The sequence below is a fragment of the Lolium rigidum genome, chromosome 7, assembly GCF_022539505.1.
Source record: "Lolium rigidum isolate FL_2022 chromosome 7, APGP_CSIRO_Lrig_0.1, whole genome shotgun sequence".
Lineage (NCBI taxonomy): Eukaryota > Viridiplantae > Streptophyta > Magnoliopsida > Poales > Poaceae > Lolium > Lolium rigidum.
In genome coordinates, this window is record NC_061514.1 from 95199130 (window position 1) to 95223798 (window position 24669).

The 24669-nt window shown below is 42.3% G+C and overlaps 3 protein-coding genes across 4 annotated transcripts; all 3 read right to left on the reverse strand.

Annotated features, from left to right (window-relative positions):
• Positions 1-11180: 11180 nt before the first annotated feature.
• Positions 11181-13903, reverse strand: LOC124678049 (SUMO-conjugating enzyme SCE1-like). Of its 2 annotated transcripts, none has more exons than XM_047213989.1 (5): positions 13553-13903; positions 13340-13423; positions 11993-12139; positions 11773-11886; positions 11181-11625 (listed from the first exon to the last, which is right to left on the reverse strand). In XM_047213989.1, the coding sequence occupies exons 1-5, from the start codon at positions 13622-13624 to the stop codon at positions 11563-11565; spliced, it is 480 nt and encodes a 159-aa protein (XP_047069945.1). In that variant the 5' UTR covers positions 13625-13903; the 3' UTR covers positions 11181-11562. The 2 variants fall into 2 exon arrangements, with proteins under 2 accessions (XP_047069945.1, XP_047069946.1); XM_047213990.1 differs by lacking the exon at positions 11181-11625 and adding an exon at positions 11643-11741.
• Positions 13904-17452: 3549 nt separating this feature from the next.
• LOC124679423 (SUMO-conjugating enzyme SCE1-like) lies at positions 17453-20140 on the reverse strand. The gene is made up of 5 exons (XM_047215181.1): positions 20069-20140; positions 19874-19957; positions 17972-18118; positions 17764-17877; positions 17453-17652 (listed from the first exon to the last, which is right to left on the reverse strand). Exons 1-5 carry the CDS (start codon positions 20138-20140, stop codon positions 17590-17592), a joined length of 480 nt encoding a protein of 159 aa, XP_047071137.1. The 3' UTR covers positions 17453-17589.
• Positions 20141-21929: 1789 nt separating this feature from the next.
• Positions 21930-24004, reverse strand: LOC124679487 (SUMO-conjugating enzyme SCE1-like). Its single transcript, XM_047215232.1, has 5 exons — positions 23933-24004; positions 23720-23803; positions 22518-22664; positions 22165-22278; positions 21930-22053 (listed from the first exon to the last, which is right to left on the reverse strand). Exons 1-5 carry the CDS (start codon positions 24002-24004, stop codon positions 21985-21987), a joined length of 486 nt encoding a protein of 161 aa, XP_047071188.1. The 3' UTR covers positions 21930-21984.
• Positions 24005-24669: the final 665 nt, after the last annotated feature.

Below are 24669 nucleotides of genomic sequence, written 5' to 3' on the forward strand. Positions count from 1 at the left end.
CCAGCCGGTCACGGACCGGGCCCGAGGCCGGTCATGGACCAAAAGGCCACTGGCCACGGCCCGGATGGCACCGGTCACCAGGCCGGTCGGGACCGGTGGGCCGGCGCACGGTCCGGCCGACCGGCGGCCGCCGGCCGCCACCCCTCTGTTTTTTTCTTTTCTTTTCTTTTTATTCTTTTTTCCTTTTTCCCTTTTCTTTAATAACAAATGCTCCCGAACTCCGAATCGCATGAAACCAATTTTGTTTGGAAGATAACAACGAATGCTATCTTATAGAAAGTGAAAACCCAAGAATCTGTAGGAGGGGATTTTATCATGAATATAAAAGGTAGAATCACCCAACCTCGAAAACGCAATAGAAGATGCATGTGAACTCCGTTTTCGATGAACTTGGGCTTGTTGTAAAGCTAGCAACAAGCTCAAGAACCTCACATAGAGAAACACCAAGAAGCAATAAGGATATGCAAAGTATGCAAAGGGTTGAGCTCCCTAAGACGATGTGATCAAGTTACCCAACCGAAAGCCCCTCTTAATAGTGCGGCTATCTATCCTATAATCCGGTCTCCCAACATCCACCTTGAGACCGGTAAAAGGAAAACCTAGCAAGGCCATACCTTTGCCTTGCGCATCCCGCTTGATCTTGATGATAACTCTTCAAGCTTCACTCAAGCCGGAATGCCTCTCTTGACCAATGTTGCTTCGTGACGACTCACAAATGCTCCCCCATACACTATGATGGGAAAGCTTCATTGATGCACATTTTCACATGTCCATTATCACCAAATGGACGGCAAGCTTCAAGCATGTGATCCACTCAAGATGCTCATCTTGAACTTGCCCAACTCAACCTTGTATCTTCTCATACTCACTTAAGATAGAGCATGGCTAATATTGAGTTCCACATAAGAACTCCATCTTCATTTCTTCTTCTTGATCATATCACATATATATCTTCATACCGATGATCTTGATGCCAATACACAAGATATACATTTATCTTCATGGCGTCCATACTTGAATCCAACACATGGAGTACAAGTAGTACCTATGGAATATTCTTTCATATAAACTCAATGAAAACATTAGTCCATAGGGGTTGTCATTAATTACCAAAACCACACATAGGGGCAATGTACCCTTACAATCTCCCCCATTTTGGTAATTGATGACAACCACAATAAGAGGGTTTATATAATGAATATTAGAAACAAGTACGCAACTTATCCGAGAATAAGTTGTATACAAGAGGTTGTATTTGATATGGTCAAGTAACACAAAGCTACTAGCCCATATCAAAACCGGCTCTACTCACACAACTACAACAAATGCAAGAGATGTGAGTAGAACCAATATATATAGTGAAAACTCCCCCACAATGTATGCACGTGTGATGAACATGAATTCATTGCATATATTGTCAAGATTAACCTTTGGGATAGTTTCCACTATATATATACAACCATGCAAGACATATAAATATGGAATGCATGAGAGGCAAAACACTTAAGCACAAACCAATCTTAAGTATAAAACCATTCCCTTAAACCCTCTAAACTTCTCCCCCATTGGCATCGATTGTCAAAATGGGTGAAAAATTTAGAAGGCCAATATAATGTGAGTTCCTCCCCAAAGTGTGCACTTCTCATAATTTGAGTGGAATCAAGTGCACATATCCAATGATGAATACTTGAAGGAAGTCAAACTATATTGAGGACCAAAGATTGCATAAAGATAACATGGTGAAGTGAGCTTCAACAAATAAGGCAAGCAATCAAGATCCAATTGGACAAACAAAGATATCATGATAAGAGAGATATAATGCTCTTAATAAAATAAGAAAGCTCCCCAAGGTTCGTGCACAATTTATAATGTTTGCATTTGAATACAATATGCACAAACATGGAATCCTCACTCCCTCTATATTATTTAGAACATACCCAAGATAAAAATAAAATGCTTATCAAGAATAACTTGAGTCCAACAATTACGAGATATGAGTGCATGAAGAAAAACAAGTAAACCAAGCACTCATAAATCTTCTTTACCAACAACACTAAAATCAAAAGGATAAGAAGATGGTTGGCAAAGAACAAGGATATCAAGGTGATGGATTAGCGCTCTTATGTATATGAGTTTCTAAAGTGGACAAGTGATCCATAAAGAAACATGCACACACAAGAGGTTAACAAAATAGATAAGACAAGGTATCCAAGATGAAGTCATAAAATATACCAAAGGATGTTTGCTTAATAAAGCATATATATAGCCTATGGCTCCAATTTTCACTTATGGTATATGAATGAGCTTCAACCAAGAAAATCTCAAAAACATCACAACTAACAATAAGGGAAGTAAAGCTAGTTGGAATGTTTTGAGAGAGGCAACAAGTATCACAAATACGGATTTATTTCACAATTTCATCAATATTGTACACAAGAGCTCTTTGAGGAATTGATATGCAATAAATTGCTAGAGGGCATATTTGTGATAGGTGAATCATAAAATATGATATATATATATAACCTATCATATGCATCTTCTCAAATTACTCAAGTGTTCAATAAGAAGTTTTACTTTAAAAGGGTTTTTCAAGAACCGCAATATTTTCGAAATAAATAATTTCATGCCAAGATACAACCTACAAGAGGTTGGATGCTATATGAGAGTGCATGAATAAGATACTTGTTACCGAGATGGCAATGGCTTGATGTAGTGGATAAGAGTTCATCGATCATCCTAGCTTGACTCCAATCCTCATATGGTGACAACACCTTCCTTATAGATGAGACAAGCCTCCATTGCATCTCCAATGTACCTAAAACATCATTCAAGTACATCTTGGTCCCCAAACTTATTGGGTCCAACATGGTTAGACTAACCACAATATATAGAACACACTCCATATAAACATGTGCATATTTAGATGAAATTCGAATTTCATGCACATCTTAGCCATTTAGGATTTGATGGAGTATATCCTACATAATGGATCGAAAGAAAGCAAGCATGCTACAAGCATAAACAAATTACATATAAGCATGCACCAAAACTTTTAAAGATCCAAGAAAGATATACTTTGGACAAAACACCAAAAGAATTAAATAATGCATAGAGGTGTCACAAAACAAATTTGTTGTCCAAATTATATCTAAGAAGCAAATCACAAAAGATTTGTTCAACAAAGTTCAACAAGTGAACTAAGAAGAAGCCATTGAGCATAGAGGATGAAATAAAGCAAACATGCTCAAGGATTTATCTCATTCAAGCAAATAAATCATGTAAGAAAGAATGAGATAGCAAACTCCCCAAAGAGCAAGGTTCAAACAAAATAAACCAAACCCTATACACTTTTCACAATGGCACAATGTACCGTAAGGAAAAGATTTGTCTTCCAAAACAAACACTTGATATGAATCAAGAGAATTTATCAAAAGATTTTTCAAAGGGACAAGGAAGACACATGGGAGCAACAAAGATTTGTTGGAAATAAAATAAGGCAATAAGAAACAATCCAAGGTGAAGATGATCCATGAATTCAACCACATACAAGGTTATCAATTGTCAAAGACAATGAATATATTGGACATAATTTCCGGTGGTGAATTGACAATGATAGTAAGGATCAACTTCACAAATAAAGGCATAGGATAAGTATATATAATTAAGCACTATGCACGGATGAAGATTCTTGATGGCTTCAATTAGTCAAACAATCACGCACGGCAATGATTAGAATAACTTGAAGCAAACGGTGTCCCAAATAAGATATAGAGATATGTATTTGAGGAAAACCGTACCAAGAATTTCTTACTCAAACAAGAACCAAAAGATGAGCAATAAAAGCTTTTTACTACAAGTGGAGCTTGTTTGAGCAAACATGCCACCTAGGATCAAGATAATTACGTGTATCAACACTAAGTGGCATAACCTCATATGTTCACATTTTCTAGGCTTGTGATATGTACATAACATATTACTCCCCCATAATGTGATAAGTCATTTCTTCTAAAACAAGAGGCAACTAAAATTCGACTAGAGATGATTAATGGACATTAGAATTTGAATTTCTCATGAGTATGACACACCACATAGTGACTAGATAATCTTGCAATATCAATACTAAGTGGTGGTATCCATGTACACATATTTTAAAGAAAGAGAGATGCAAAAAGCATATCACTCCCCCAAAATGGGATGTTCCATTAATCACTTCAAAGAGAGCCAAATAAGATATCATCAAGATGCATTAGGCTCACAACAATACACAAGTATATGATGAGTCAAACAAACATACTTGAATACACAAGATAGGTAAGTAAGACACAACACATACACACAAATATTTGGTACAAAACCAAACATGCAAAGGGGCAAGTAACTTACAATAAATATGATGAGTTGAAGTATAAGTTACCGCAAGGAGGAACATTGGATATAAGTTATAGATGATAATCCATACGACTTGGCTTGGTAAAAATATAATATATGAAGATCCCTTAATTCTTCATGAAGTAGCCAAGTCTCCAATGCCCTCCATTTGTACCTATTGATCAAGTTTGAGATTGTTGGTCCCCAACCAAGTTGGGTCCTAAGAGATTAGTCACAATAGGCTTGGCAACCCAAATGGTTCTTTTCTTGAAACCACTTTGAGTTCCAACAAACTTGGCAAACACATTGCCATCCTTATCCTTCCCTAGAGAATAATCATCATCAACAATTATAGGGTTAGATAAGGTACCACTTAAGCAAGAAGAAGCAAAGTGCCCCTTCTCACTGGCATAAGTAGCAAGTGTTCCCCTTTCTCTTCTTTATTGATTTCTTCTCTTGGGGAACATTATCTTGATTCTTCTTGGGAAGTGGCCTATCTTCAACTTGAGGTCGAGCATGAGCTTGACCTTGACCTTGTGGCCGTTTCCCTCGTTGTTTCTCACTCAAGTGCTTCTTCTTCTTCAATGGGCATGATCTAACATGATGCCCTTCAACCTTGCACTTGAAGCAAACCAACTTGGCCGGATCCTTGACTTTGTCTTGGCCCTTCTTCTTGTTGCTCTTGCTCTTGGACTTGTTCTTGTTATTGGAGTTGAATCCAAGTCCACTCTTGTCATTGGGGGATTGTTGCACACTTAGCATCTTGTCAAGTGCGGATTTCCCTTCATGACGCTTTTCCAAGTCTTTCTTCAAAGAAAGGACTTGAGCCTCGAGCTCTTTTATTTCCTCTACATGGTTAGTAGAAATACAAGTACTAGAGGAAGTAGAAGCTTCATTGTTAGAGCAACAAGGCAAATCAAGTAATCCAACACAAGGTGTATCACTAGTTTGACTAGATGGATTACAAGGACTAGCACATGGCAATATAACATTTTGGGTAGAGATTGTGCTAATGTCCACATGAGGCTCACAAGATGTTACCTTAGTGATACTAGCCTCATGAGCTAACTTTAGCTCATCGTAGGAAGTTAGAAGATCCTCAAGAGAGTGTGAGAGCGTTTTATTGTTTTCTTCCAATTCCCTACAATTGCTAGTTAGCAACTCAAGTTGAGCCCTTAACTCAACATTCTCCTTTAAGATAGATGCTTCACAAGAAGTAGAGTTAGTAGCACAAGCATCAACAATAGTTTTCTCATTTTCATGCATATAGGATTCAATTTTTTGTGTAAGCATGAAATTAGTATGCTTCTCATCTTTTAGCTCATTCTTGAGGAGAGTGAATCTCATTTCCCCATTTTCAATATGGGACTCCAACTCCACTATGGTTTCCCTATATTTATTCAAGGTATCCATAGAGTGTTCGAGATAAGCACGAGCTTCTTTATTACCACGAAGAGAAGCATATACCATTGCCATATCATGCACCAAGGTATTATATTCTTCATCATTATCATCATCATCACTCTCATCATTAGAGGATGTGTTATGAGTCAAAGTAGGAGATACCTTTGATCCATTTGCCATAAGGCACATGTGCATACCGGAGGATGAAGATGAAGGTATTCTTGAATCCTCATTTGAAATCATGTCTTGATCCATATAGTGTCTCGGTTTCCTCTACATTGTTAGTCAACAAGCAACTAGAGGAAATAGAAGCATTTTGATTATGGGAGCCAGACAAGGCAAGCATATCCTCATGAGATCTATGTAAGCAATTTACACATGATATGCAAGAACTATCAACACAAGCATGTAGATTATTTTCAATGCAAGATGTGTTTAAGTCCAAAGAGGAACCATTGCAATGAGATAGAGATGAAGAGTCATCACTAATGAGCACAATATCAACATTGCAATTTCCCTCACCACTCACCATATCATTACCTTGTGTCTTGCAACACGTTGGTGAAGTGGAAGAAGATGATATATCATCACGGCCGGAGGTGGAAGCAACTTGGAGCTCTTCATGATGTGAAGGGGAAGAGAGCTCCTCGGAGACACCACCGACCAAATGAGAAGTGGATCCACCAAACATTTCCTTAAGCTTGATCCACATCTCATGAGACGATTTTCGCTTTATATATATCAAGAACCTATGAAAATCTGGTCTCAAAGAGAATACAAGCTCATTAGATACTTGAGCTTCAAGATGTAAGTTTTTCTCATCCTCTAAAGATAGATTTTGAGGGTCCATCGGAGGAGAAAAACCTACATCTAGAAATTGCTCAATGTTTGGACACAAGGTCCGAAGTTTGCAAAGCAAGCAATTTCGCCACAAAAGATAATTTGTGCCAACAAAGAAAATTGTGTCATTGTGCACTATACTAGCCGACATCTTTACTCTCAAGGCGGTGAAGCCTAAAACAAGGAGAGACCTTGCTCTGATACCAATTGAAAGATCGAGATGTCGCCTAGAGGGGGGTGAATAGGCAATTACAAACTCTTGCGGATTTGTCTTGTAAGAATGCGGAATTAAACTAATGTTTAGTTTACAAGCACAAACCCTAAATATGCTAAGCTCAACTAAGTGTGACAATGGCAACTAGAGCTAAGCAAGATAGGCACAAGATATATGTAGCACAAGTGATAGCAAGATATATGTACTTCAAGCACGATGGCTATCACAAGGAAAGAGAGCTCGGGTATAGAAATAACCGAGGCACGCGGAGACGAGGATGTATTCCCGTGTTCCCTTGCTTTGCAACAAGGTACGTCACGTTTGGAGGAGTGGAGGTCCCACGAAGGATTCCCGCGCCACGAAGGCTCACCCTATTCTCCGAACCACACCCACGAAGGATAATGGCCCTTTCCTTATGGTTAGCTTTTCCTCCGCTCCGGAGATGGCAAGCTCCACAACCACTTCACAAGCTCCACGAAGGAGAAGCCCGGGCCTCTTCACAATCTTCTTGAAGAGATCACCGGAGCACCAACCGCTAAGCCAACTAGGAGGTTTCCCTCCAAGAGTAACAAGCTCACGGTCTCTCACTCGAACTAATCGTGGTGGAGAGCTCAACACTATGCAATGATGCAAAGCAAGAACACCGGAGGTGTTCAAGTCCTTCACACTCAAATCCCACCAAAGCAACGAATGCTAGGATGAGATTGGAGAGGAAGAACAAGGGGGAAAGTCAACTAAAGACTCCAAGATCTAGATCCCAAGAGATTCCCTCACTTAGAGAAGAATTGGTTTGGTGGAAGTGTAGATCTAGATCCCTCTCTCAAATCCTCAAATATGAGCAAGAATCATGGGGGGGGAACAAGAGAGAGAGCAAGTTCTTCAAATGGTAGCAATGGAGGAGAGAGAATGGGAAGAACTGATTGCTCAAGGTGGAAGAAGAGCTATTTATAGCAAAGGGGGCAAAATAACCGTTGGGGGAAAAGACGAAAAATACACGAGTGAAAACGCCCGTAAAAATCGGCCCAACCAGCCCACGAGCCGGTCGACCGGAGCCGGAGCCGGACTGGCCGGTCAGCAGCCCGGCCGAACCGGATCCGGGGCCGGACAGGAGGCGGAGCCGCGCGGCGGGCAAGGCGGCCCAGCCGGTGCGGGCGAGTGGGCCGCGCGGGGAGATGCGGCCCAGCAGGCGGCGCGTGGGGGCGAGCGGCCGCGCGGGGGCGGCGCGTGGGCGGCGCGGAGTGGAGCGAGCTGCGTGGGCCGAACGGCGGGGAGGCGGCCCAGTGGAGGATCCGGTCGGACCGGGGAGGGAGCCGGGCCAGCCGGTCACGGACCGGGCCCGAGACCGGTCATGGACCAAAAGGCCTCTGGCCGCGGCCCGGATGGCACCGGTCACCAGGCCGGTCGGGACCGGGTGGGCCGGCGCGCGGCCCGGCTGACCGGGCGGCCGGCCGGCTGCCACCCCTCTGTTTTTTTCTTTTCTTTTCTTTTTATCCTTTTCTCTTTTTCCCTTTTCTTTAATAACAAATGCTCCCGAACTCCGAATCGCATGAAACCAATTTTGTTTGGAAGATAACAACGAATGCTATCTTATAGAAAGTGAAAACCCAAGAATCTGTAGGAGGGGATTTTATCATGAATATAAAAGGTAGAACCTTATATCATGAATAACCGGTAAAATCACCCAACCTCGAAAACGCAATAGAAGATGCATGTGAACTCCGTTTTCGATGAACTTGGGCTTGTTGTAAAGCTAGCAACAAGCTCAAGAACCTCACATAGAGAAACACCAAGAAGCAATAAGGATATGCAAAGTATGCAAAGGGTTGAGCTCCCTAAGACGATGTGATCAAGTTACCCAACCGAAAGCCCCTCTTAATAGTGCGGCTATCTATCCTATAATCCGGTCTCCCAACATCCACCTTGAGACCGGTAAAAGGAAAACCTAGCAAGGCCATACCTTTGCCTTGCGCATCCCGCTTGATCTTGATGATAACTCTTCAAGCTTCACTCAAGCCGGAATGCCTCTCTTGACCAATGTTGCTTCGTGACGACTCACAAATGCTCCCCCATACACTATGATGGGAAAGCTTCATTGATGCACATTTTCACATGTCCATTATCACCAAATGGACGGCAAGCTTCAAGCATGTGATCCACTCAAGATGCTCATCTTGAACTTGCCCAACTCAACCTTGTATCTTCTCATACTCACTTAAGATAGAGCATGGCTAATATTGAGTTCCACATAAGAACTCCATCTTCATTTCTTCTTCTTGATCATATCACATATATATCTTCATACGATGATCTTGATGCCAATACACAAGATATACATTTATCTTCATGGCGTCCATACTTGAATCCAACACATGGAGTACAAGTAGTACCTATGGAATATTCTTTCATATAAACTCAATGAAAACATTAGTCCATAGGGGTTGTCATTAATTACCAAAACCACACATAGGGGCAATGTACCCTTACAGCAGTCCCCGTCATCGACCTCCAGGAGTCCGACGACGACTGGTACAAGTCATCGCCGTCCCCGCCTCGCACCAGCGGCCGGTGGGGAGACGCCGGCCAAGGCACCAGCAGCCAGGCGCCACCTTCCGACGTTGGCGGCGACGGCGACGATGACTACACGTTGTTCTACCGCCATTTGGGCATGTAGAGCGCCGTGTTTTATTTAGTTTTATTTGTATCCCCTAGCCGAATTCGAAATATAGTCGAATTCGGCCTCTATGTATGAACTTAGCCCTCTATATAGTAAATATCATTAAATTTAGTCTAAATTCAATCGTTTTAAGCCGTATTTTGTCAAGTTTCCGTTTTTCAAATTTTGATCGGTGTCTACGCCTGAGATCGCGGCTGGGAAACTAGTCCTCCCCACGCCAAATTTAGGTCCAATCCGGACGTAAATTTCCCCGGATTTCGGCGTGAGGAGGGCAAACGAGTGGAGATGCTCTTATTCCAGCAAGCTACCTTAAAGATTCGCTCGCTAGAACCCTAGCAAAAAAAGAAAAATATTTGACACTTCAGTGCTTGTATATATGATCAGATAGAGGTGGTTATGCTCAAAGTAAGCATGCTGGCAGCAATAATGTATACCGATTGATTTTGCTCAATTAAGAAGCAAATGAAGTAGTACTACCAGGCTTTCAACTCTCGAGTCCTTTTCAAAAGAAAAACCAAGGTTAAGTTCAGATGCTATCCTGTAATGTGTTGATGGTTTGGTTGATAGCCTTACTATGCAATATCTTTACGGTGGAGATTTCTGGCTCCCAAGTTTCAGTGATCCCTTCAGTTTTTTTTTTAAAAAAATCTAAAATATATTTACGAGACTTAAAAAATGTGAAAAAAATCTAAATGTAGCCAATGACTAGGACAAGGATTTGGTGCACATGGGGACCAGTGGTCCCTCCACATTCAGATTTTTGAAAATTTTAAAACCTCACATTTTTATGTTTTCAAAAATTATGACGTTAAATATGAAGATAGATATGTTCATCACAAGTGTATGCAAAAAAATCCCGGTAAAAAATACTTCAAATTTTGGGAAATAAAAAAAATCTGACAGAGGGATACAATATTGCAATACTATTTTACTACCATTTCCTATTATAAATTTGTCTTTTTTATATTGTTCAAGATACAAAGTATTTTTTTAACGGGACATTTTTGCATACACCCCACCCTATCTATATATTTAACGTCATAATCCTTTAAGACTTAGAAACGTGAGATTTTAAAAGTTTCGAAAATCTGAAAGTGAGGAGACCATTGGTGCCCATGTGTCAAAGACACTTTCCGCAATTACGAACCATATTTAGTGCTGAGTGCTGCTGTTCTGTATGCGCTTGGTAGCCGTACTTGAACGAAATTATATCTGATCCCTCTTACCCGGAACTGCAATGAGAGCTTGTGTACGCGGATCCAGATGCCTACACGATTACACGCTTCCTTGCGTGCGCCCACAGCTCAACTCTTGCGCACCCTGAAGCACGGAGCCGAAATTGACGTGCAGCAGCATACAGGCGAGTCTGAATTCAATGCATCGCCCGGGGTAATGTCCGCGTTTGCGGTATGTTTTATCGCTTTCCTCTGTTGCTGTCCTCAGGAAATTCTTCTTCTTGTCGCTGTCTTCATCAACCGTTTTGTCCTCGATGCTTCTTAATGGACGCCAGAAAGGCTGAACACAACAGCATCGTCGAGGGTGAGAATTGAAGTACTGAACAGCCTTCCTGCTGTAGGTACATCAAAATCCACTAAAACAAATGCAGGCACACCAGAAGTCCCTTCAGCTCTCGAAGAACCTAGATGCAGATTTAACACAAACTTTGTTGACCTGTGATCATGAAGAGCACCGTAATTAAACGCACGCCTAATTTAGTAACTTTTGGCACACTGCGCCAGCCATTCCGGGAAGCTGCTTTCAATGATTTGGGCACAAGTTACTGCTTCAGTGTATGCATTATTGGAAGATTGGAATCACTTGGAAGAAAGGACTCTTCTTTAAGCTCAAGCCCTCATCCACATCCGTCAAGACATGAGGCATTCCAAAATATCGATAAGCTAGAAAGTCCCAGGACAATTCGTAACCAAGGCGGACTCAAAGTGCATTTTAGCAGTTTGAGCAAATACACGACTATCGTGCTAAAGAGTGCATTGCCGCAAAATTCTAGACGTAGGTTCCATCAAAATGCAATGCTAATATCTATCTGCAGGGACTTCAGTGGCTACAGCCGTGAAGGATAGCGCTTGGCCTGCTGACGAACACGCTTCTTGTACTCCGGCATATCCTGCAAGTGCAGCCAACGACACAAACATACATACAGGGTGTGTTAAGCACATAACTGGAACAAAACTGAGGAGCTGTGCCTTCAGGTTATGGAAGTTCAGGATATAAGAGGAAAACCTTCTTATAGAGTTTTTTTTTTTGAAAATACCTTCTTATAGAGTTCGTAGCATCGATGTTGTGCAGCTGAATTGGGATTTGGGTCATCAAGCAACTCCTGGATGCCTATCAAAACTTGCTTCACTGTAATTGAAGGTTTCCATCCCTGAAAAGAGTGACGGAGATCATGAAAGATCAGGGGGGGGGGGGGGGGTACTTGCATGGTGCAGAGATACGGTGAATAGAAAGTGTAGCAATCAGTTAAATCTTACACCACCCAGTATTGACAGGCATACTAGCCCAGAATCGTAGACATTGATGTGGAAGAAACCTGCTGGAAACTTGCATGCAGGAGAGGTGCTTGGGTAATTATCATCAAAGCTCAAAGTTAGGGGGAAATATCCACCCTCCCAGTCAGTCTGCAAGATAACAAATTTAGAGCATAATGTTACTTTATGGAAAGACAATTTTGCTGAGCTACACAGCCTGGAACTGAGACTAAGAGAGTACAGAAATCTGACGTGAAAGAAAAATGTAGCAGTCCATTATTCACACACAGAGAACTGGAGAAGTATCAGATAAGAACAAGTACTGAATTTTTGACACCAAGTATCCGTATCAAATCTGTTGTAAAAGAAGATTGTAGCACTACACAATTCAGACACAAAGAACTGAAGAAGTATCAGATAAAAACAAGTTACAGTTCAGAATTTTTGACACTAAATATCCATTTCGAGTTACCCAGGGATTGCAGAGGAAACGGTTTAGTTCAGTTCCGAAACGGTTCATTTCAGTTCCCACAGGGAGTTCCCAAATTCCGAATGGGTTTCCACCTATTCTTCCTAGTCGACAAAAGGCTCAATATATGGGTTAATGCACCCATATTCGACAAAAGACTTTCAAAGGGTAGCTCAATCAATAAAGGTGAAAATCCTACACCAATTAAGGTTGTTTACATGAGTGGAATAGAACAGATTGTAACTTTCTGCTGATAATTATTGAATTACGATTTGTTAGGCAGTAAAAGTGGACATCAGAAGCAAAGATAGTAAAAACCATAAGTATGCGTAGCTTACAAGGAGTTTTGTCACTGTCTTGCCTTCAAAATAAGATATTAAATGTTTTAAAGAGAAGATTCAGAATCTAAAACACATTTTTGTAATGAATATTCAGTATTGCCGCTATTGGTTTCATGTTCTAATTCCATACTTCTGTCGCTCCCTCCCTGTATCCACGAGGCAAAAGATATTCAGCAGTAGTATAAAGTTTCAGCAGGATTTGATTATATTTGGTCATGTTTAAGCCCTTTATGTGGTCATTGTTACAACCAAACAAGGTCAACCAAAAGGCTAAGTCCTGCACATGTATAACTTCTACTGAATTACTACACCAATGAAATAGAGCCAGGATTAACTGGCTTGGCTTCATGTATGTTATGCACATTTTAACATAAGGACAGTTAAAATATTATCTAGTCACATATCACAGACAGCCCATATGTTGATCAATTGCCTCAACCATTACAATATGAAATTCAAGAAGCAGGTTAAGAGAAATTGGATAGGAATCACGGACATCACGGTACAGTGTGAGTAAATAAAGAGACAGATATTTCTTACGCCTTTCTTGCCGGGGATGATGCACTGCCAGATCATGAGGTTGACGGACCCATCCGGCAGGGTCTCCGGCTTGGCCACGAAGCCCTGCAAGAACCAAGAAGCACCAATGCCCCCATTACCACTTGCAGAATCACGGAAACAAACAAATAAATTTAGCCAGGGGGGCGAGGGGGAGAGGAAACAAGTAGCTAGGTCGTGGTGTGGAGGGCGCACATGTGGGTGGTTCTTGCGCCATGATTTGCGCTCCTCGGCGAGGCGGCCTCGGGCGATGCCTCCAGACGCCATCCAAGTTCCAATAGGAGCTCGCCTCTGCCGCCGCCGCTTCTTGTTCTTCGAAGGACTCCCTGGGATGGGTGCCGGACTGTCGGTTCTGCGGCGCCGTGGATTGTCTTTCGCGTTTTTTTTCCGTGTCGGGTATGGGCTTATGGCTAGATTAACCTTTTTTAGGGTACGATAATTAGGGGAAGATTCGTTGACACATTATATGCGACTAAATTGGAACTGTCGTCGTTTGAGTTGTCTGTACGAGGGCTAGATTCAGGTGGTCTTCTGTTTTTACCTATCAAAAAATACGATAGTACTCATAAAGCATGTTCTTGGGTGGTTAGTAGAGCAGTGGCATCTCCAATCCACCAAAGTTCAAACCTCATGTTTGACACTTTAGTGTCTCATTAAAGATAGAATATTCAGTGATGAGTGTATGCATGTGTAAGCGTCTACATTTGTACTGTATTTCGTAAATAAAAAACAGACGCATCGATGGTTCATGTAGATTGTTGCAAACATCTCAAACCATATTAGTGCGAATGTTTTTTTTTTGCCTAACTGAACTCAGAAGGAAAACTTTAGGGCGTGTTTGGTTGCCTGCAGCAAATTTTTGCACCACTAGCGTAGTGGGAAGGAGCCTCCTGCGCGTCCAAGACGGGTCATGGGCTATAAAAGCGACTTTGTTTGGTAGCCTGCACAGAAAATTTTCGGCCCCGTGGAGATTTGGACTCTGGTCGTTTGATAGGTCGGTTTTCAGGCCTTGTAGCAGCCTAGAACGGCGCCCATGTTGTTTGGTTGCAACCCATAATCCGGTTCTGGTAACCTCTTCCTTTCAGTGGTGAGGTTACCAGCGATGAACATCATAAGTAAGAACACAATCATAGACGACAGAGAACTTAGCAGTGATCATAGACGACACAAGTTCACGACACAACATTTGCATACACGATCATAGTTCTGGACACGACAGACATGATCATAGTTCAACACGCTAGACACGAACAGGAACTAGACACGAAATGGTACCAGGTTAGCTTCAGACATGATGCTCGGAGACGACACACCTGGTGTCATCGCCATGGTACGGACACTTGCTCACCACCTCAGTGCAGGTGTGGTCAAAGATGACCACACTGTACTCCAAGGAGGACACCTTCTGAAGGTGAGGAACTGGCCTACCTTGAGATGATATGTGATGGCGCAGGCCGTCCATCCCTGGTCGATGAATGCGTCATTGCCTTCTCTCCTCGTAGTCATCCTCCAGTTGCATCCGGTGTTGGTGGTGACGATAATGTTGGAAGGAATTTCTCTGAACCACTTTACGAAAGCTTTAGGGATCATGAGCCGGCCGAAGGTGGGCTTGAAGATGATTTTGAGGAAGTAGTCCGGCCCTGCCTCCTCGTGGAAGGGGCCGACCTTAGCTGGCCTTCCACGACACTTCTTTGCCGGTCCCTCGCCGGGAACCTCAGCAGGTGACCCAAGTATGATCTTCTCAGTCTGCCAGAAGAACACAAGCAATTAGAGGTGTGTCTGCTCACAAGTAGTTAAGATGAAAATGGACATTAATAACATTAGTAAGACCTAACACATTTGCTCACACGGCAGGCATAGGGAGTGGCCACAAACTAAGTGTAGTGTGCTACGACAGTGGCACACATGACTAAGTTTGACGCCACCACCTAGCCTTTCATTGTGCAATTGTTGAATCATTGGTCAATGCACCAGACATACCAAAACGAGGCCTCATATGTAGGATCACACGGCAGGCAAATGGACTGTCCGCAAACTAAGTCTAGTGTGCCAGTAATATGGCACACATGACTAAGTTTGAGGGCAGCACCCTGCCTGCCGTTGTGCCATAGTTGAATCATTGGCCAATGCAGAACTGAAAAGGCAGAAACATGCAAAGCAGGGTATCAGAGGCCTCATACAATGAGGACATATGTAGGAGATTTCTGAACATAAACAATGGCATGATCATGTTAAGTAATGCCATAGGTTCTGATCAATCATCTCCTCATACTATGATCCCAGGTTATAATTATTGGCCTAGTTCAATCAAGAAACAACACAATTAGCACTTCAAATTGAGTACATTAGGAGTGGTACTTAGGGTACATTACAAATTCTACTTGGGCCACATTACAAATTCTCCTACACTACATCTACATCACATTCATCGCTCGTCACAAGTAGCCTTGATCCTCTTCAGCTTGTCCTTGATTGCAAAGTTCACTTGAAGCAAGATCGTATATGTCATACTCTAGTTTTCTTTTGTCAGCCTCGAAAGCCTTTTTTTCTCAGCCTCCCACTCATGTTTCTTAGCCATCATCACTTGTGCTTGTGTTCTCTGCATATTTTTGAGCATATCAACTTCGTTTTTCAAGTCGTCCCACTCATCTTGCGTCTGAACAAACTAGCGCGACTCAGCATAATCTTTCGCACAACAATCACAACATGCTAAGCCTGAATACAAAAAACCTTCCCCTCTATGCATGCACAGTACAATCTGCCAGTTTCACCAATCCAAAGCCCGATCTATGAAGAATCTACCGCAATCCGATATTAGAGTAACAGATCTAAGAAAATCGAGACCGTGAAAAGTAAGAACTGGACAAGAACAGCAAGAAATGGGGACGAACACCTTGCAAACAACAATCCGAACGCTATCCTAATGGAAACCCTAGCAGATCTAATGTGCATGTCGTCGCAAATGCCCGAGAATGGCATGTTCTGCCAGAACGAGTACGAAGGTGAGAAGGAGAGGTAGTTACCGCCATTGTTCCGGCCGAGGACGAGCTCGAGGTCGCGGGCGAAATCGAGATGCCGATGAAGACTGCGGAGCAGAGTGCGGTCGATGTCGCAATGCTGCTCGCCGAGGTCTCCTTCTCCAGTAGCGGTGCTCCTCGTGCGGCAGTGCGGAGGATTGGTCGGCGGGAGGGGAACAGCCGGGTGATGTGACAGTTTGGGGGGGGGGGGGGTGAGAGTGTGATCGCGAGTGAGAGGAAGGAGAGGGGAGCGGTGAGGCTAATTATGGCGCGTGTTCCCGAAGGGACGTGGCGTTTCTGCCTCCTTTCCCAACGCGTGCAGTTCTGGCCGCAATGGGCCTGACCTCGGAGAAACTGCCATTCTGGGCGTTCCTCCAGGACCTATCCAGGGGTGCTTTGAGAACAGTGCGATGCAACAACATGGCTCGGCCTAGGCATCCAAAAGGGCCGAAAATTGCTGGCCTCATGCGAGCCAAGGGGATAAAATACTATTGCATATCTAAACATTTTTTTAGTGTATATACCTGAATTTTGAAAAATCTTCAACATACTTTTATAAACCAAGGCAGTACATTCTATTGAGACTTTGAGAGCTCCCACTCCGACATTTGTGCGAATGCTTTTTTTTTGTCTAACTGTACTAGGAAGGAAAACTTCACCCAAATACATGCGAAGCTAGATAAATTTAAGTCAATTATCTTAAAACCGACGAAGTATTTTTTTTTTTGCAGAACATCCATCTTGAACCCCGAGCCTGGTACCGAATTGACATGCAGTAAGCATTAGTGCATTACAGCCAAGTCTGAGTTCAATGCATCAACAGTTCGACAGGGTAAATGTATGTATTTGCAGTTTCATCGCTCACCCGTGTTTGTCCTGAAAAAATTCTTCTCCTTGCGGATGAAAAGTTTTTGTTCTGTTTTTTCGAAGAACCCTGATGCAGTTAACCCCAAGCTCAGTTGACGAACTCAGGAACAGCATCGTAACTCACGCCTAACTTGCCACACTAAGCCCGCCCAGGCCACCCAATATATTGATATAGGCCAAAAGGCCCAGAATATAATTGGTAACGAAGATGGACTGGAAGTTCATTTTAGAAGTTTTCAATAAACACGAGTACTATGGTTCATCACATCAAAGAAGTTATGGTCACATCACAACACGATCACAGACTAATAATACTTAGATGGGAGTTATGTTGCAGATGGTTCGTAGCTACACCCGTGAAGGATATTGCTTCGCCTGCTGTCGGACACGATTCTTGTACTCCGGCATATTCTGAAAATGCAGTCAATGACACAAACAAGCATGCTGGTAAGCACATAACAAGAACAAAACTAAGAACTTGTACGTTCATACTATGGAAGTTCAAATTACAAAAAAATAAACCTTTGAATAAAGTCTGTAAGAAGCATCCTGTGCAGCAGAGCTAGGATTTGGGTCATCAAGCAACTCCTGTATGCCTACAAGAACCTGCTTTACAGTGATAGAAGGTTTCCAGGTCTGAAAAGAATGGGAGAAGTCATCAGATCTCAATGGGGCTATTTACATGATATAGACATGCTGTAAATAAAGTATCTACTTAGTAGAAACTTACATCACTCAGGATTGATAGGCACACTTCCCCAGTGTTGTAGACATTGACATGGAAGAAACCTGCCGGAAACTTGCAGGTGGGAGGGTTACTTGGGTAATTATCATTAAATTCCAGTGTCAGGGGGAAATACCCACCCTCCCAGTCAGTCTGCAAAAGAACATATATTTAGTAACAGCAATATCAGTTTGGCAAGCCATGGTGCCTGGAGAGTGAGTACTGAGAAGAGGCTACAGACAAATTTGTAGTACTAGAAGAAGGGTACTACTACACTATGCACCTAAATTGAAGAAGCATCAGTTTCAGACATCAAATAACAAGTTAACCGTAGTGACAAAGGTTTTGATACAAAGAATCGGTTTCTGTTTGGAAGGTGGAGATTTCACAGGAAATTGTTTATTTCAGTTCTCACGTTGCAAGTAAAATGGGGTCTAACTGCACTTTGTCAATACAAGAGTCATTTCATGGTTCAATGCACCCATGTTCCACAAAAGAACTTTAAGGGCCGTGGTTTAACAGAGATTAACAATCCAGCACCAATTAAGGATGTTGCCTGAGTTTAATAAAAAAATGCAAGTTTATAGCTAGAATTGTTGATTGTGATTTATGCAGTAAAAAAGGACACCAAAAATGTATACAGCAGAACACTAAAGTATCTTAAAGCCTACAAGCATTTCCATCGAACTTGTAATGTCTAGCCTTTCACTGAAATAACATTCAGATGCTATTAAGAGAAGATTCAAAAGCTAAAACACAGTTTTCTTATAAATCTTGATTGCCTAGGCAGTTCACTTGTTTCATGCTTCAGAAGACAAAAGAAGTCAGTAAAGAGTATACCCATTCAGATTCAGATTTTGATTTCATATGGTCAAGATTTTATCATTCAAGGACTCCTTAGATTCAGTCATACAAGGTCAACGAGAATTCTAAGTACTGCTCGTGTTAACTTCAGAAACATCACTCTCCCAATCAAATAGAGACAGGATTGTTCAATCATTCGCTGGCTGGGCACAGGCCTGTGGGCACAATAATGTGCTTACTTAGTGCAGATGTTTATGTAGTACATTTTAACTATCTACATTTACTTCACAGTTTACAAATATACATATATGTTGATCAACTGCATCAAACACAACAAAGAACATATATTAATGACCTGCTTATCTACAGTTCGAAATACATAGTGCTGCTTTTTATAGGTGTCAAGGAGTCACTACAACTTAAGTTCCTTAGGTCAACAGGGAAATAAAACGTTCGAACAAAACCAGGAAAAGAAGACCTCGATGAAACTATAGCACATCTTTTTCTTCTGATTCTGAATATACTAAGATTAAATGGTTCTTTCCATGTTAACATAATAATTTGAATCAGACGAAGGGAACACAAAATTTAGTCAATTTTTATCCAGTAAAAATACAATACAGTGTCAGAGATTAAAAAAATCAAAACATTACAAAGAAGCACAAAAGTAAACAAGATGAATTGTAGGTTTGGTTCATTTATGCGACTGAACATACTCAGATTCTGTTACTAGGATAGGATATCATATCAGTGTCTAATCTACCTACTTTTTCAATAACAATGTAATGTTACTATTCTACTTGGAGCAGTGACGGCCTGAAGGGACCCAGGGTTTTGTACTAACAACATCTAATGTGCAACTTGCATTAATGGCAAGGGCTTTGCATTAAATACTGCAGAACCCTTTCACCTACCGAACACTATGCCTGGTACATATCCAAGAATATTTTTCTGAAGACTACCCGTCGGACAAAATAAAATTATAACCATAGCTAGGCAGATTCAGAGAAACTGAACATGAAGCTAACTGTATTTCATATGACAGTGTAATAACAAAATCGCGAAGCATATAAAAAGGCGAAGTGAGTACTAATGATTTCTTACGCCTTGCTTGCCGGGGATGACGCACTTCCAGACCATGAGGTTGACGGTCCCATCAGGCAGTGTCTCCGGCTTGGCCACGAATCCCTGCAAGAAACCAGCAAGCACCAATCCCCCATTACCACTTGCAGAACCAGGGAAACACACAAATTAAACTGGCCAAAGCAAGAAAGCAAGTCGCGGTGTGGGGGCGCGCACGTGGGGGTGGTTCTTGCGCCACGACTTGCGCTCCTCGGCGAGGCGGCCGCGGGCGATGCCTCCAGACGCCATCCAAGTTCCAGCACGACCGAGCGGTCCGCCGCGCCGGGGTCTCGCTCGCCGCCGCTTCGCCTTCTTCCAAGGACTCTGGCTGGGTACTGGTGCGGCGGCGCTGTGGATTGTTTTGTACTGTTGGTTCTTGGTTGCCTCTTCGGTTTCGGCTCCCGGTCGCGGGTGGGGGGAAGTAAATACGAACGCTTTGGACTGCCGCAGCCGAAGAGGCGGATGACCTGAGTTGAAGAATCTCGTGAAAAAAAAAAAGACTTGGCTTGTCTTGGAAGGAACTTGGCAACAGCTTGGGCCTTTTGTTCGAACGATATAGGTGCAGCCCGCTGGGTTTTTTTCTGACAGCTTGGGCCTCTTGTTCGAACGATATAGGTGTAGCCCGCCGTTAAGCTAAAAAAAAAAAGAGGTGTAGCCCGCCGGTTTTTTTTCTGACATGTGCACGGAAACCCTATTTATCGCTCCGCTGCAGGGTATATTAACGCACGCGTGCGTGCGGCAGCTCGCGGGCTGCGGCCGAAGTTTTAGGACCTTTCTAGAACTTTTCGATTCGGCTTTTGGTTTTCCGGTTTCTTTGGGTTTTAATTTTCACGTTCAGTCGGTTTTTTGTCACTTCTTCTTTTTTTATTAAAATTCTGAACATTTTTTAATTTGAATTTTTTCTCATTTGAACATTTTTCAAATTCGAACAAATTTCAATCTTTGAACATTTATGGTCTTTAAAGTTAACTAAAAAATATTTGAATTCAAATGCGTTCAAATTTAAAATTTGTTCTGATTAAAAAATTGTTCAAATTCAGATTTGTTTAGGTTTCAATTTTCTTTAGGTTTGAAATTTGTTCAAATTCAAAGTTTGTCTAGGTTCAAAATTTGTTCAAATTTAATTTTTGTACACATTCAGATTCTAAATTTGTTGAAATTCAAATTTTGTTTAGGTTTGAAATTTGTTTAAATTCAATTTTGCTTTCAGATTCGCAAAAATGGATGCAAAACATGCACTTTGCCATCGAAGTAGGGTCTCACGAGAGGTAGTCACGAGTTGCAACTAGTAGGCTTCGGCTCGGATGGCATACAAATCTGAAAATCTGAAAAGCTATGATACTTCGTTTGAGCGAGAGAACAAACTAATGGGCCGGTCCATCCGGGATCACTTTCAGGCGATGAGTCGCTCACGCGCGCTGCTAAGCGGGTATAGGCGATCCCGCTGGAAAAACCTATTTATCATCCCCGCTATAGGGCGTACACCAGCACGCGTGCGGCAAGTTATGGTCAGTTTTTTTGGACTGTGCCGGACCCAAATCACGGGTAGGCGCCTATTTCTGTCCAGTTGCACGGACTATTGTGGCCGTGACTGGACATCCTGGTGTAGCCACCTCACATCTGGAATGAATCCGAGTATCCAACAAAATTCTTCCTGTCAGAAACCACACACGGCTTTACTTGTCCTTTATCTAAAGAAAAACAAAGCAAAACCATGGCTAAATTCAGGTTTCGTGTACAGCGCTGATGGTTTATGTAGATTGTTACAAATAATTTCAAACCACATTAGCTGGGATGCTTTTTACCCGAAACTGCAATGGTAGCTCGTCTACTAAGAGTCTAAGATCGAGATGGCTACACCACCAACTCCTCGCCCAGGCCACCCCAATATACTGATATAGACCAGAAGGCCCAGAATAAGTGGTAACGAAGATGGATTGGAGGTTCATTTTAGAAGTTTTCAATAAACACCAGTACTATGGTGCTAATAAGTAGCATCACATCAGAAAAAAAAGAGGATGCATAACATCATAACTTCAATTCCACCAAAACGCATGCTAGTAATATTCAGCTGGGAGTATCTTGCAGAAGGTTCATGGTAACACCCGTGAAGGATATTGCTTCGCCTGTTGTCGAACACGATTCTTGTACTCTGGCATATTCTGCAAATGCAGTCAATGACATAGACAAAACATGGTGGTAAGCACATCAGGAGATCAGAACTAAGGACTTAAATTCAGATAATGACAGTTCAAATTAAATAAAAATTAAACCTTTTTATAGAGTTCGTTACAAAAACCCTGTGCAGCAGAGTTAGGATTTGGGTCATCAAGCAACTCCTGGATGCCTACAAGAACCTGCTTTACGGTAATTGATGGTTTCCAACCCTGAAAAGAGTGGGAGAAGCCATCAGATCTCAATGGGCTATTTACATGATATAATGACGCCATGGGGGAAGAAGCCCCAGCCCTTTTTTTAACAGCAGATTTGGTGAGTACCCACCGAGCTGCGAGAACGGAGTCTCGAACTCGGGCAGGCCAGGGAGTATCAGCACTGCCTACCTCGGTCCTTTATTTACATGATATAGACATGATGTAGAGAAAGTATCCACTTAGTAGAAACTTACACTACTCAGGATTGATAGGCATACTGCCCCGGTGCTGTAGACATTGACGTGGAAGAAACCTGCCGGAAACTTGCAGGTGGGAGGGTTACTTGGGTAATTCTCATTGAATTCCAGAGTCAGGGGAAAATATCCACCCTCCCAGTCAGTCTGCAAAAAACATATATTTAGTAATAGCAATATCAGTTTGGCGAGCCATGGTGCCTAGAGAGTGAGTACAGAGAAGAGGCTATAGACAAATTTGTTGTACTAGAAACTTACATTGAAGAAGCATCAGCAGAAAGTAGTTTCAGACATCAAATAGTAACAAGTTAACCACAATGACAAAGGTTTGGACACAAACAATCTGTTTCTGTTTGGAACGTGGAGATTTCACAGGAAATTGTTTAGTTCAGTTCTCAAGTTGCAAGTAAAATGGGGTCTAACTGCTCTTTCTCAATACAAGAGTCAATTAATGGTTTAATGCACCCATGTTCAACAAAAGAAGTGTCATGGTTCAACAGAGCTGAACAATCCAGCACCAATTACGCATGTTGCCTGAGTTTAATAAAAAAAACATTTGCAAGTTTACAGCTAGAACTGTTGAATTGTGATTTATGCTGGAAAAAGGGACACCAAAAACGTATACAGCAGAAAACTGAAGTAACTTGTAGCCTTGTAGGCTACAAGCATTTCCATCAAATTTGTAATGTCTAGCCTTTTACTGAAATAAAATTTTCAGGTTCTATTAAGAGAAGATTCAAAAGCTAAAAACACACTTTTCTAGTCAATCTTGATTGCCCAGGCACCTCACTGGTTTCATGTTTCGCAATACAAAAGAAATCAGCAATAGTATACCCTTTCAGATTCATACTTTGATTTCATACGGTCAAGATTTTATCATTCAAGGGCTCCTAGATCCAGTCATATCAGGTCAACGAAAATCCTAAGTACTGCTCGTATTTAACTTCAGACAGAACACTCTATCAACCAAATAGGGACAGGATTGCTCGATATAATATGTTTACATAGCAGTCTCTAATCTTCCAATTTTGTAGAAACAACATCTATTGTGCAACTTGCATTAATGGCAAGATCTTTGCAATTAAGTACTGCAAAACCCTTTTTCACCTACATAGAAAACCACTCTATGCCTGGTACGTATCCAAGAATAAAATTTTCTGAAGATTCACGTATGACAAAACTAAATCATAACGGTATCTTACGCCTTGCTTGCCGGGGATGACGCACTTCCAGACCATGAGGTTGACGGTCCCATCCGGCAGGGTCTCCGGCTTGGCCACGAATCCCTGCAAGAAACCAGCAAGCACCCACAAATGCCTCCATTACCACTTGTAGAACCAGGAAAACCAACAAATTAAACTGGCCAGAAGCCCAAAGAAATCAAGTAGCTAGGTCGTGGTGTGTGGGGCGCGCACGTGGGGGTGGTTCTTGCGCCACGACTTGCGCTCCTCGGCGAGGCGGCCGCGGGCGATGCCTCCAGACGCCATCCAAGTTGCAACACGAGCGAGCGGTCCGCCGCACCGGGGTCTCGCTCGCCGCCGCTTCGCTTGCTTCCAAGGACTCTCGCTGGGTGCCGGTGCGGCGGTGCTGTGGATTGTTTTGTACTGTTGGTTGCCTCTTCGGTTTCGGCTCCCGGTCACGGGTGGTCGTGGGGAAGTGAATACGAACGCTTTGGACTGCCGCAGATGAAGAGGCGGATGACCCGAGTTGAAGAATCTCGTGAAAACAAAAAAGAAGACTTGGCTTGTCTTGGAAGGAACTTGGCGACAACTTGGGCCTCTTGCTCTGACGATACAAGTGAAGCCCACTTCTTCTTTTTTCTTACATGTGCAGCCCAATACAGGATAGAACAAATACAGTCGGCATGTTTGGGTGAGCGGAGCTCTTATTCACCGCTTATAGCGTGCCATAGGAGAGGTCCGCTTACACTTTCATCATGCCGTATTTGGTGAGGCCTAGAAATTGTATGGTTGAAAACTTCTTAGAAAAATGTATTTAAATATACACCTCTTTTTTTGGGTGTATAGCCCATATAAGTTTGTTCAAATTTGTAGTCAAGGTTTTCTTATAACGCGTGCATGCCTTGTAAACCGAAGCGAGAGATTATTGTACTCCCTCCGATTCATATTAATTGACTCCAATATGAATGTAT